General features: G+C 51.3%; 2 protein-coding genes across 2 annotated transcripts in view; one reads left to right on the top strand and one right to left on the bottom strand.

Moving 5' to 3' along the window:
* The first annotated feature begins 3404 nt into the window (after nt 1-3404).
* Nucleotides 3405-11231, top strand: TMEM97 (transmembrane protein 97). The gene is made up of 3 exons (XM_040455320.1): nt 3405-3619; nt 8736-8880; nt 9926-11231. The coding sequence occupies exons 1-3, from the start codon at nt 3494-3496 to the stop codon at nt 10183-10185; spliced, it is 531 nt and encodes a 176-aa protein (XP_040311254.1). The 5' UTR covers nt 3405-3493; the 3' UTR covers nt 10186-11231.
* Nucleotides 11232-11332: 101 nt separating this feature from the next.
* Nucleotides 11333-12752, bottom strand: part of IFT20 (intraflagellar transport 20) — a 6623-nt gene continuing 5203 nt past the window's right edge. The window contains 2 exon segments of the mRNA XM_040455321.1: nt 11333-11748; nt 12211-12314. Coding sequence (XP_040311255.1) covers nt 11667-11748; nt 12211-12314 — 186 coding nt within the window. The 3' untranslated portion in view covers nt 11333-11666.

Raw genomic sequence — 12752 nt, forward strand, 5'->3', positions numbered from 1 at the left:
TTTTTTTTTTTTTTTTTTTTTTTTTTGGACCGAAGAGCCCTGCGGGGAAAGTGCTTGGCCTTGAAAGTCTTTATCTACAGATAACAAACTTGGCTGGGCGAGAGGTTTTCTGAGAAACATTCACATGAGCAGCTGTACGCTTACCACGTTCCCGGGGAAATCCCAGCGGGGGGGGGGGGGGGGGGGGGGGGGGGGTGGCGCCCACACAATCTCCCCTGCCCCCCCAGCAAGCAGTTCTAATCGGCGGGGAGTACAGCCTAAGTGGGGCCGCCTTGTCCTGGAAGCTACCTTTGGGGGCGGGGCAGAGCACACCTTGCCAGGCCCCTCCGGAGTAACGCGTGGAGTGCTCCACCTGCGCAACAGACCCTGGGCTGCCAGGACTTTGTGTTCTGGCAGCCTTCAAGCCACCCCACAAGGAACCTTCACCTCTCTCCCCTGCTATGCTCCCCTTCCAGCCGGCTCTTGACTGTCCTCCACAGTAAACACCCCCTCCTGTCCGGAGCCCAGACCCCTCCTCCCAGACCCCTCAGCCTTCACCGCCTGCCGGAACTGACACCTTACTCCCCGCTCTCCAAGGTCTCGGCTTCCCCACAGCCCTCCCCCGTGTTGGCAGTTCGTTTTTTTTCCACACACCAGCCTCCCTGCTCCCCAAGGCCACAACCTCCGCTGAGGTTTGAGCCATGCCTTGGCCCATACCCACCTCCTCCTGGGTGCCTTCCTGACTCTACCTTGGCAACAGTCTCCCCAGCCTTCTCACCCCCATCCCAGGTGGTCTTCACCGTCCATCCATCCAGCACCTTGGGCTCTCTGTCCCTTGACTCCATCTCCAAACACCTTCCCCTCCTCTCCATTTCGGCCCACACCTCCCCCTGCACAGAACCTCTTCCCAACACCAGGAATTTGGACATCGTGCCCCCCTGTCATAATTTCCCAACCTTCTGGCCTCTTCATCCGGTGATTCCCACCCTGCCAGCACTGCCTCCTCGGCCTCACGTTCATTCCCTTCTCCGCCTTCTCCCAGGCTGCCAGCCCCTCTGGCCCACGGGGCTTCCTCCCCATCCAGCTTGAAACGCATGTTCCACCTCTTCAATCCACCCTTCTCATCCAACGTCTCAAAATCACCGGTGTGTTTCTTTGAACTCTTTTTGAAGTTTATTTGGTGGCGGAGGGGGAAAGAGAGAGGAGAGAGAGAATCCCAACCCAACGGGGCTCTGTGCGCTCTCAGCACACAGCCCCCAATGCGGGGCTCGATCTCACAAACCATGAGATCGTGACCTGAGCCGAGATCAAGAGTCAGTCGCTTCACCGACTGAGCCACTCCTCACCGATGTCTTTCCGAACCTCGGCCCTAGAGGAGTCAACAGACTTTTTTCTTTTTGTATTAGAGAGAGGGAGAGAGGGAGAGAGAGAGAGAGAGAATGCTCATAAGCAGGGGAGAGGGGCAAAAGTAGAGAAAAAAAATTTTTTTTTTTTTTTTTTTTTTTTTTGAGAAACAGAGAAAATCTTAAGCAGGCTCCACGATCAGCACAGAGCCTTGACACAGGGCTCAATCCCATGACTCTGGGATCAGGACCTGAGCAGAAATCAAGAGTCAGACACTCAACAGCCTGAACCACCCAGACACCCTCAACAGCCTTTTTGCTGAGGAGACCCCACCCTGGAGAAAAGCACACCGCCTCGGAGATTGGGCCTCCAGATCGTTGGCCACCCACCTCAGCTGGGCCCTCTACACTGCCACCAATCTCTCTGTTCTAGTGCCAAGGGGCCCGTCCTGGGGAGCACAGAGCTCCTCTGACTTAACCCTAACCCTTCCATTCTCTCCAGCTCCTCAGGGGCCTTGAGCCACATTTCCTGCTCTCTTCCCTCCTGCAAGGACAACCTTCCACCCTCACCCGGAAACCTCAAACAGCATCTAAGTAAGTAAAAAGCGTTCTAGTCAATCTGAGAAATACGTAGGCCATCTCTGGACCTCATCTCCCTCCAGCCACTGCCCCCTCTCTCTCCTCTCCTTCCTAACCGGAGGTCTACACTCCCTGCCTCCCTTCCCCACCTCCTTACTCCCTGTCCTGCTGTCATGTGCCCCCTGCCTCCACCACACCTGTGCTCTCTCACAGGGCCACCACAGGGGCCATTCGGTGTTGCTCTGATCCAGCTGACCCTCCTCCCCACCATGTTTGGGACATCACCCTCCTGTTGTGCACCTGTATCTCAGCCCCCTCCTCCCCCCCCCCCCCAGGATGGAGCACCCTTAAGACAGGCCCTTTGCTCTCAACACCGACCGCCATCAAATGCGGTCGGTCAATGCGGTCAAATGCGGATGTCCCACTATCTACGTATCCAAACAGGTTCATCCAGCTGCCCCCGAGACTCCTCCACTCAGACGCTGTGGAGACTGCTCAGTGTCAACGCAGCCAGAACCCGATTACCTTCTCTTCAGCTCACTTCTGTGTCCCAGTCGGTGGGACATTCAGTGAATGGCTGGGCCCAGCGGGCAGTTAAAGATCAATATTTACAGAACCAGGGGCGCCTGGGTGGCTTAGGCAGTTAATGGCGGACTTTGGCTCAGGTCACGATCTCACTGTTGGTGAGCTCGGAGAGTGAGAGCCCCGCATCCGGCTCTGCCCTGACAGTGTGGAGCCTGCTTTGAATTCTCTCTGTCCCACTTACGATCGCGCGCGCTCTCTCTCTTTCTCTCCAAGTAAATAAGTGAATTAAAAATATATATATTTGCAGAATGAATAAATCCTCCCTCATTCATCACAGCCAATCCCTGCCCCAGCCAAGACCCGCCCATCCTCTTGCTATATCCCTGTGCTTCTTGCTTAATTGAAATTGGCTCTCCCCTAGGCAGCCTTCGGAAGGCTTCCAGGCCCCTCAGGTTCGGCGGGGCTGGGACCTTGCGGGTGTTCCCACGGCCCGTGAACGTCGCACCACCGCGCGGATCACAACGTGCTATGGGGCCGGCCCTGGTCTGCGGCAGCTGGGCTGCATTAGGGGCTCCACTTCCACCAGCGCCCGTGGCCCAGCACACACGAGCCGCTCAGTAAGCTTTACTCCTTTGCACTGAATGAATGGAGTACTGGGTGAAAGGGACCACAGCGCGCCACGCAGTCTGCAGCCAGGCCCGGCGGGCGTCAGCCCCCGCGCTCCCAGCTCAGTCTGCACGCCGCAAGCCCGAGAGCCGTCCCACGCGGCGAGCGAGGAACCCCGCCCCATTCCACGCGGCGCCCCCAACAGCCAATGGAAATGGTCTGGGGTGGCACCGCCTCTACACGCTATACTTGTACGAGCCAATGGGCGTGCCCTGCGGCGAGCGCCGCTCCCGCCGGGGCTTTGCAGCCAGCCAATGGGAGTGGCCGACGTAGCCCTCTCGGGGGCGGGGCGGGTGGTCAGGGCGCGGAGTCCTGGGACGCAGCGCGGGTCGGGCCCACTTCCCACGTCGGCTTTCCGGGCTGGTGCGGCATCCGCTCCTCACCGGCGCAACCAACCGATAATGGGGGCTCTGGGCGTCCGGCGCGGTCTGGAGTGGCTACTGGGCCTCTACTTCCTCTCCCATGTCCCCATCACTCTGCTCTTGGACCTGCAGGTGGTGTTGCCGCGCGAACTCTACCCCGTCGAGGTGAGGGCGACGGTCGGTCCAGACGGCCGGTCGCTGAGTTTGGGGCCCCTCCGCGCATTGCGATCGTTCCCCGGCGTCCCCAAGACCTCCCCTCCCCCGCTCGCCGCCCAGCCAGGGTTCTGCCCCCCTTTCCCTCCCTCCCTCCCTTCTTAGGTCCTGCCCGTGCCCCAGCCTCTCCTCACCCTTCATCTCGACGTCTTGCTTGGGGTTTTCGATGGTCCGGACCGTTATCCCAAGCTGCTTGGGGCAGACACTTTGGTCGTGTTAAAGACAGTTCTTCCCTGGGTATGCGTAAGGCTCGCAACACCCCACCTCTGGTCACTTGTATTTGAGGGAAGTAGCCTGGATGAACCAGTGTCTCAATCACGTGTTGGATTTGTGTGTTCTTTGAAAGAGCTTTAAAATAACGTCTAATCCCAAAGCAATAGTGCAAGTAGCATTAGACCCATAACACAGGGCATTCACGGATCGTCATTGCTTCGGTCTTAGGATCCAGCGACTTCGAAAGCTCGTAAGTAAATTAACGACGCCTTTTCAAATCAGCCCTTTTAATTAGGTTCGAGTAAGAATGATCACCTGACTAGAAATAGAGGCGAGAAACCCCCATTTCCTCGTTGTTAATGAGTATTCCTTACCCCAAAGTTTGCTTTAATGCTTTTCGTTTCTTCAGAGCCACCGTTTTATTTTACCTGGTCCTTTCACCTCTGGACCCTGTAACCTTCTCCCGTGGAGCTCCTGTCCTCAGTTCTGTGCTTCTCCACATTGTGTGCAGAACTGTGGGCAAGACTGGCTTGTCTACCTGCTTCCCTTTAGGTGCTTTTTCTCTGCAGAGCGGGGGGGGGGGCCCCCGCCTCACCTGAGGTCCCTGAACCCCTGGGTATACCATGGGGTATGCAAAACTGTGTGGGCCTTGTGGTTTCTGGGAGGAGAGTCACAAGCTCACACATACAGGGTATATTAGTTTCCCGTTGCTGCTGTAACAAATTACCAGAAACATGATGGCTTTAAACATTTGTTCTCTTACAGTTTTGGAGGTCAGAAGATGAAAATGAATCTCGCAGGCCTAGGGGAATCTTTGAAGGTCCTAGGGGAGTATCTGTTCCTTGCCTCTTCCAGTCTGGTGGCTGCCAGTGTTCCTTGGCTTGTGGCCCTATCGCTTCAGTCTCTGCTTCTGTCATCATTTGGCCGCCTTCTCTTCTGTAATCCAGTCTCCCTCTGCCCCACTTTTATACAGACACTTGTGGTTACATTTAGAGCCAACCAGGTAGTCAGCATAACCTCCCGTCTCAAGACTCAAAACCCTTACCTTAATCACATCTGCAAAGTCTCTTTGGCCCTATAAGGTTACGTTCAGAGCTTCCAGAGATTAGGAACTTTGGGGACTGTTACTCGGCCTGCCACACAGACCCAGGTAGCACCCGCTTTCTCAGCAGGTCGCCACCGTTCTGCACCAGCCATTAGTTGCCTTGAAGAAAGGAGCCTTGTCTGTGGTTTTCAGAGTCTGTGTGGCCAACAAAACTCAGGCAGGCTGCCTGTTTAGTCTTTGGCGTGATGAGTCCCTTTAATACTGGGCACTTACGTTATTTACTCCAGGTTACTCCGGACTTAACAGCTGGTGCTTTCTTGATCTCTTCTGAATATGCCGTTCCCACAGGTTCTTGCTTACCACCCCCAAATACAGTCCAAATGTGTCCAGCATCATAAAGACCCCATTTCAGCTTATCTCTTTGATTTGGTAAAGTTTTCTCGGTTTTAATGTTGACTTACTGTAAAAGGTCAAGGGCCAGTGCCAGTGGGACCTGGCCAGAGATTGTGTATGTCTGTGGCTTTCCATCTGATGCTGTTTGAAGGTGTTGGCGACACGGGGGGGATCCTATTTTGGAAGGGCTGTTGTCTCTCTTCACTCTTGTTGCTTTGGAGTTGAGATTGATGGTTTTGTTGCTTGGTTATGGGGAAAATAATAACAAAAGCCTTGAGGGATTCTCAGATTCTCTTTGAAAAAATGCCCAGTCTTCACATCTGTTGTGTTTTTCTTCCCCAAATAGAAGGAATTTTCTCCTAGAACTAAAATGCTTGTGGAGATTCCCATAATGGTTGGGGCTGATCTTCCTTGGTTTGAACCGGTCAATACTTGGAAAAACTCTTACTCTGAAACCAAAAGAATTTAGTTTGGATTGGAACATGGAGAGGATGGGGAAGGCATTGTGCGGTATCGTTTGCAGCGGGTAGCATTGGTTCTGTTTAAGGTGAGCGTCTAGGTGTGAAATCGGCCTGTGCTCATCCTAAGGTAGAAAAGTGCGGGATTGTTCAGTGGCAATTCCCGGTTTAGAAATTCTGGTGCCAGGGGTGCCTGGGCGGCTCAGTCAGTTAAGCAACCGGCTCTTGGTTTCGGCTCAGGTCATGATCTCACGGTTCGTGAGTTCAAGCCCTTCAATCCCAAGCAGGGATACTCTGATTCTCTATCTCTCCCCCTCCCCGCCTTCCCACTCACGAGCCCGCACATGCGCGCTCTCTCTCAAATAAACTTTATCAAAGAAATAAACTTAAAAAAATGGATTGTGGCCTTAAAAATGTAAAATAATCTATTTTAAAAAATCCCTGTTTATAGGCCAGGTCAGTAGTTTAATGGACACCAATGGTAAGTGGAGTCCAATGTGTCAGGTATAGGGGTGTCTGGGTGGCTCAGTCGGTTAAGTGTCCAACTTCCGCTCGGGTCATGATCTCGTGGTTCCTGAGTTCGAGCCCCGCGTCGGGCTCTGTGCTGACAGCTTGGAGCCCGGAGTCTGCTTTGGATTCTGTCTCCCTCCCTCTCTGCCCCTCCCCTGCTCACACTCTGTCTCTCTCAGAAATAAATAAAAATTAAAAACAAAAAATGTGAGTCAGGTAATAAACCATTTTGGGGGACTTACCTAATAAGAGTAGTTCTTAAGGACCAGTTGCATGCTGCGCTCTTAATAGGATTAAACTTGAATTTCTCCACATACGTGTTAAGTTCAACTAAGTAATTGTAAGATTTACTCTGTGCTTGCCATTGTTCTAAAGACCTTGTACGTTAACTCATTTAATCTTCCCATTAGTGAAGGAAGTGCTATAATTGGGAAGCAAGTTCAGTGAGATTTAAGTGCTTTGCCCAAAGCCCGCACCCGGAGCCCTTCACTCTACCAGGGGCCTGCGGTTTGCTTTCCCTCAGCCCTTAGTCCAGGTCCTTTCCGGCAGCATGCGGCTCGCAGGCGACTGTGGGCGGGCGCTAGGATCCTAATTGATGACCTACAAGAGCTGGCTGAGTTTTGCTGATCTCATCCTGGATTTATGAAATAGACTGTATACAAATGGAACAGAAAATGAAATCAAACCAGGATGCCTTTTAAATTTCTACCGTAAATCTTGACAGCAGGTCATTCCCTCCAATATTTTTTTTAAATTTTTTTTTAACGTTTATTTATTTTTGAGACAGAGAGAGACAGAGCATGAACGGGGGAGGGTCAGAGAGAGGGAGACACAGAATCTGAGACAGGCTCCAGGCTCTGAGCTGTCAGCACAGAGCCCGAGGCGGGCTCGAACTCACAGACCGTGAGATCATGACCTGAGCCGAAGTCGGCTGCCCAACCGACTGAGCCCCCCCGGGGGCCCCCCCCCCCCAATATTTTTTAAAGAATATCTGGAGAGCAAAAAAAGGATCTCCAAAAACATTTGGCTCAAGTTGCTTGTTCCACAGACGAGGAAATAGAGCCCAGGAGAGGTGCAGCGACTTAACCTTTATGAATTTTTTTCTGCCACCTTACCGTCCTGAAGAGTGCCTAGAAGGAAGCTAAGGGTATTGCTGTGAGTTTCAACTTCAGATCAAGTACAAATTAGACATCACCCGGTCGATAAGCTGGTAATCTAGCCAGAGCCTTTCTGAAATTAATATCATGCTAACAGAATGTTTGTTTCTGGATATTTGCTTAAAGCTCAGCTTCAGCGGTGAGGCCTTGGTTTCACAATGGTGAGCCTTTATCTTTTGACTAAAAATTAACAGGAAAAATACTGCAATGGAAAAAAATGGCTTTTCCACTGCAAGCTAAATCCTTACATTGGAAGTTCCCTTTATTTGCTGTAACTTGATATTATATATATATTTTTAGCTTTGGAGACAGGTGTGGCAGGACAGCGCCATCTCCAGGATGTAAACTGTGACAGACCTTTTGTAGTCCCATGAGATGCGGGGGAGCCCTACGCCTTGGGCCCTTAAAGGCACAGAATGGGCAACCTCCAACCTTTCTGCTTCCTTCCACTGCTGGTAGCCATGGGTCTGCATCTTTTTTTTTTCAGAGAGAGGAAGCACACGCGAGCACATGAGTCGGGGAGAGGGGCAGAGGGAGAGAGAGAATCTTAAGCAGGCTCCATGCTCAGCTGGGAGCTGGCGCGGGACTCAGTCCCACAACTCTGGGATCATGACCTGAGTGGAAAATCAAGAGGTGGTCACTCAACCGACTGAGCCACCCAGGCGCCCCTGGATCTGCATCTTTTGATTTACCAGTGTAATCAGAGGAGGGTGGGCCCCAAGCTAGAACCGGGACTGCTAACCCTCAAGCCTTGACAGCCTGGAAGCTCTACAGTTTGTGGTTTGGGCAGTTTGTTCTCCAGATGTCCTGTGGGTCTCCTAAAAGAGAACTCTTCAGAACTACAGTAGTTAAGAATGATGAGGAACTTGAGATTTAGGGATTCAGCTGTCTGAAAGTGCATCTTAAAGAGGTTAAACTTCTCTCCCTTCCATTCCACGCCCCCCCCCCCCGAAAAAGACAAAGAAACTCAATTCATTTCTGTATTTGAGGCAGTCTGGCCCTCGGAGCTTGGTGTGCAGCTGCTGTTAAAGGACAAATGTTAGGGTGGTTTTCACAGCCGTTAGCTGACATGCAGGGCTAGTGTTACCCGGAGTCACGAACGGGTAGCAGAGGGGCTGGAAGAGCTGAGGAAGGCTTGGAGGAGGGAACATTCGAGTCAGAGCTAGGGAGTCTTTAGGAAGGGGCCATCTAGGCTGCCTCGGGGCTGGGCAGTGAGGGACTCTTCGGGGGTTGGAGCGGCCAGCCTGTCCTGCCAGGTGGCTGTGTTCAATGTGCTCGTTCTCTCTCCTCAGTTGAGAAACCTGCTGAAGTGGTATACCAAGGAGTTCAGAGACCCTCTGCTACAGGAACCCCCAGCGTGGTTTAAGTCCTTCCTGTTTTGCGAGCTCATGTTGCAGCTGCCTTTCTTCCCCATAGCAGCCTATGCCTTCTTCAAAGGTTGGTAACTGGGGGGAAAATCCCATTTGTGTCCTGATACCCAGTCCCGGAAATCTTTGGGGGAAGTATCTCAGAGGAGAGTGATCCCTGTAGTCTGAGGGTCACCTAGGGTGGGGTGGGAATGGCTAGATCTGACATCAGTGTGGCTCAGGTGGATGCCTGTGTGGGTAGCTGAGCCGAAGGACTGTCACCTGGAGATCTCTCCTACACCTGAGGCTGCTTCAAGATCGAACTTGTTCCTGTTTGTTGTCTTTTTTTTTACCCCTGCAGAATTTATCATTAGCTTTTATTTTTCTGATTTGGGGAGCACCATGCTGGCTTTTCAGCGGTAGCATCAGGCTAATCCCTGAAGGGCTTAACTTCTCATTTATTCTTACAGTGTTCCCGTGTGACTTAACGCTTTTAGAAAGACGGGGGCCATACTAATGTACATGATCACTAAGCTCATACAACGAGTTTCCCACTGGAGCTCCCAAATCCATCTCCGCAGAATCTGTTGATCTTCTATTTAACAGATGCTGTGGGCAGGCCCTTCCCCCTGCCTTTTAGGCCAGACTGGTGTAGATTGTAATGGCCGTTTTACTGCCCTAGAGTTTCTTTTTCTTCCTTTCTTTTTTTTTTTTTAATTTTTTGTTTTTGAGAGAGAGAGAGAGAGAGAGCCTAAGTGGGGGTGGGGCAGAGAGAAAGTGGGATAGAGCATCCAGAGTGGGCTCGGTGTTGACAGCAGAGAGGGCTCAGACTCGTGAACCCCGAGATCATGACCTGAGCTGAAGTCAGACACTTAACTGACTGAGCCACCCAGGCGCCCCACTAGAGTTTTTCTGAATTAAATTCCAACCCCCACCCTTGGCGCTTTAGCAGCCGGTGGGCTAGAGCCCCAGCTTTGTGCATTAGGAGATACTAGAACACATCGGGTTTTCCATTTGTTTGTACTTGGAAAGGAGGTAGATTCCGTGGAAAGGGAGCAAGCGTGGAGACTGGCGTGGGCGCCCCTGGAGTCGTGGACATACCTAACGCTTACCTCTTTCTCTTCCCCCAACTTCAGGAGGCTGCCGGTGGATCCGCACCCCTGCAATCATGTACTCCGTTCACACCATGACAACTTTAATTCCAATTCTCTCCACATTGCTATTTGAGGATTTCTCCAAAGCCAGCGGTTTCAAAGGACAAGGACCTAAGACTTTCCACGAACGACTAACCCTCATATCGGTCTACGCCCCCTACTTTCTCATCCCTCTTATGCTTCTGCTTTTCATGTTGCGGAGCCCCTACTACAAGTATGAGGAGAAAAGAAAGAAGAAATGAGAGAAATGACCACTGGCCCGGCGGGAGATGCCCACAGGGCAGTTTCCTGTTGGACCCGGTATGCAGAAAACTGCTCAGAACCCATGTTTTTCGGTAGCGTTCGAACCACACCAGCAACACACAAGAGCAAGACACTGGCAGGAGCCCCATCAGACTCTCCCCTTCTGAGAACACTGGCACCAACGGACCAATCACCTGAGGACGGACAGGGGGGTGTGCGCTGGGTTATAGGGAGGTGGAGCCAAATCCCTCACTGTGTGCCCAAGTTCCGCCGGGAGCAGGACCAGACCAGAAACTGGATAAACTTCTGAGACACGTGGCCTGCTTGGCATGTTCACGAGTCACTTGACCCACAACGTACAGGTGACTAAACCCTCGATTCATGATTCTCTACAGCGTGTCATTAATCAGCAAAATGAAGAGTGGGATGTTTCAGGCCATTTTTAAGTTTAAAACTGTGACTTTAATATTCATTGAAAATGATATCCTGGGTTTTTTTGCCTCCCCCTCTGGTGGGGGGAAAGGTCCTGTAAGAGGTTTAGACTTGGGTTTTGCTCAACGGTTAGCTCTGGCCTGACTTCCAGAAATGGGTTACGCTGGAAGGTGTTTTCTTTCTGTCTTAAACGGGTCATCCCAGAAAAGATTTTAAGTCTCCTTAAAGACCTTAGTCTTCTGTTTTTACAGACCACCTGACATAAGTCCCGCTCTGAGGTCTAGTGTCTCAAACCTCTTCTGGAAGTGTGCTTCCAGGGGGATAACGTCACCTCCCTGATAGTTTCGTCATTCCTGGCTTGTTCTCTAAGTAGAGGGGCAGCTGGGCCTGACGTGTCCGTTGTGTAAATACAGGAGCTCTTCGTTGGTGTTCCTTAGTTTTCTCTAAATGCGTACTCAAGGCCAACTCAAAACCAAAAACTCAGTGAATGCATGGAAAATGGTAACTGGTCCTTCCTCTTTTTATCTGTTTTGCTCACAAGTCATAATGGTCTGATTGATGGGGTACCATCTGACACCTGTGTCCGGTCCCAATAAAGGTAGCTGCCGACGACTGCCTGCTTCATTTCGTGGCCTGGGGGCTAGAGCGTCCGGGGTTCCCTTACAAGGTGTTCCATGTACACTTCAAGGGCAACAGGAAAAGAGGCAGATCAAGCCATTTGAAAACAATAATTTATTGCTCTTTCTTTGAAAGCTTTGTGACTTTACAAAAAAAAAAAAGGGTCAAAATTTACAGACTGCTCAGTTCAGGCTAAGAGTGCCAAGAGGTGAGAGCCTGGACCACTGTGGCCACGGGGTAACTGCCCAGCAGATGTTTGCTGACATTTGCAACAAGCCCCCCAGACTTGCTTACTGCCTTCAGAGATGCTGCGTTTTTTCCACACCATCTCTCAGGACATACTTGGGTCATTGGTCAAGTCACTGGATTGGTACAGAGGTTTTTTGGGTTTTGTTTTTTGCCCGGCCTGCTATAAAATGAAATTTCCAGTTCATTTCTGAAAAATAAATTGGTCAATAAATTCATTTTGTTCTGCTTCTACTTTACACAAAGCTTCATATTCAACCCGATACCTGCAAAACAAAATTGTTAGAAGCCCTAAAAATGGATGAAATAAACCGTGGACTTAATTCTTCTAGAGAAGAATGTAAGCGATTTAAACGATCCCAAGAAATGGTGTGAGTTCATAATGAAGAAGTTAGGGTAAGAAAGAAAGAGGCCAAGCCCAACCCAGGGCCACCCGTGAGAAGTCTCCAGGTCTTTTCCTCTAGGAGAACTAGCCAGCTTCACGGACTCGCTACCGGAGCCTTCTAGCTCCCAGACCACTAGAGGTGGTTTTGTATTAACACGTGTCCTTTTTCCTTCTCATTAAACAGGACTTGACTTTATTTTTTTAAGTCTTCAAGTCAGATGGCAGGTGGGACCCTGTTCCCGAGAGGACAATGGTGAAGAATAAGGACAAGAGGTGGCCACTCAAGAAGGAAGAATAGAACTGCAGTCGAGCAAAGAACTTTCTCTGCACCCTCACCTCTTACCTTTCAAGCTGCATTTTCTTTTCTGCTATTAGGGCTCGGAGTTGCTGCTGTTGGGCCTCCCTCTGCTTTGCTATAGATTTGAGCAAGTTCCGAGCACCAATGGCCTAGAAAGAAGGTCGTGGCTTCGTTAAAACCGTCTTCAGCTAAGTCCTCAGCCAAGGGAGGGCCACTCGGGGGCGGTCTCAGTGCCCAGCCGGGGACAGACCGTCGAGCCCCAGAGCTTCTGGAATAACCTGATGAGACCTGCATCGCGGCTCAGGGGCAGATCCGTGAGTCCCCCCGCCCCCGGAGTCTGGCACACGGGTGCCAGTGGCCCCTCTGGTGCACCATTGAGCCCTGTGTCCTTTGCCGGGTCACTGACCCCCCCCCCCCCCCCGTATGCCTTCTTCACTTACAAAAGCGTAAGACCACCCATCTCAGCGATGTGAACATGAAATGATGACAGTGTACTAGCATAAAAGAGTTCGACTAGCGGAAAGAGTTGACTGGGAATTGTTACTTAGAATCCCGTTTTACTTAAAGAAAATAATCCCGTGGGGGGG

The sequence above is a fragment of the Herpailurus yagouaroundi genome, unplaced genomic scaffold (assembly GCF_014898765.1).
Source record: "Herpailurus yagouaroundi ecotype Mexico unplaced genomic scaffold, PumYag 215, whole genome shotgun sequence".
Taxonomy (NCBI): Eukaryota; Metazoa; Chordata; class Mammalia; order Carnivora; family Felidae; genus Herpailurus; species Herpailurus yagouaroundi.

Bases quoted from the DNA above. Each gene is read 5' to 3' on its own strand.
- TMEM97 (XM_040455320.1), top strand. From the start codon at position 3,494: ATGGGGGCTCTGGGCGTCCGGCGCGGTCTGGAGTGGCTACTGGGCCTC. The intron at 3,620-8,735 runs GTGAGGGCGACG...CTCTCTCCTCAG, and splicing joins GCGAACTCTACCCCGTCGAG to TTGAGAAACCTGCTGAAGTG. The intron at 8,881-9,925 runs GTTGGTAACTGG...CCCCAACTTCAG, and splicing joins AGCCTATGCCTTCTTCAAAG to GAGGCTGCCGGTGGATCCGC.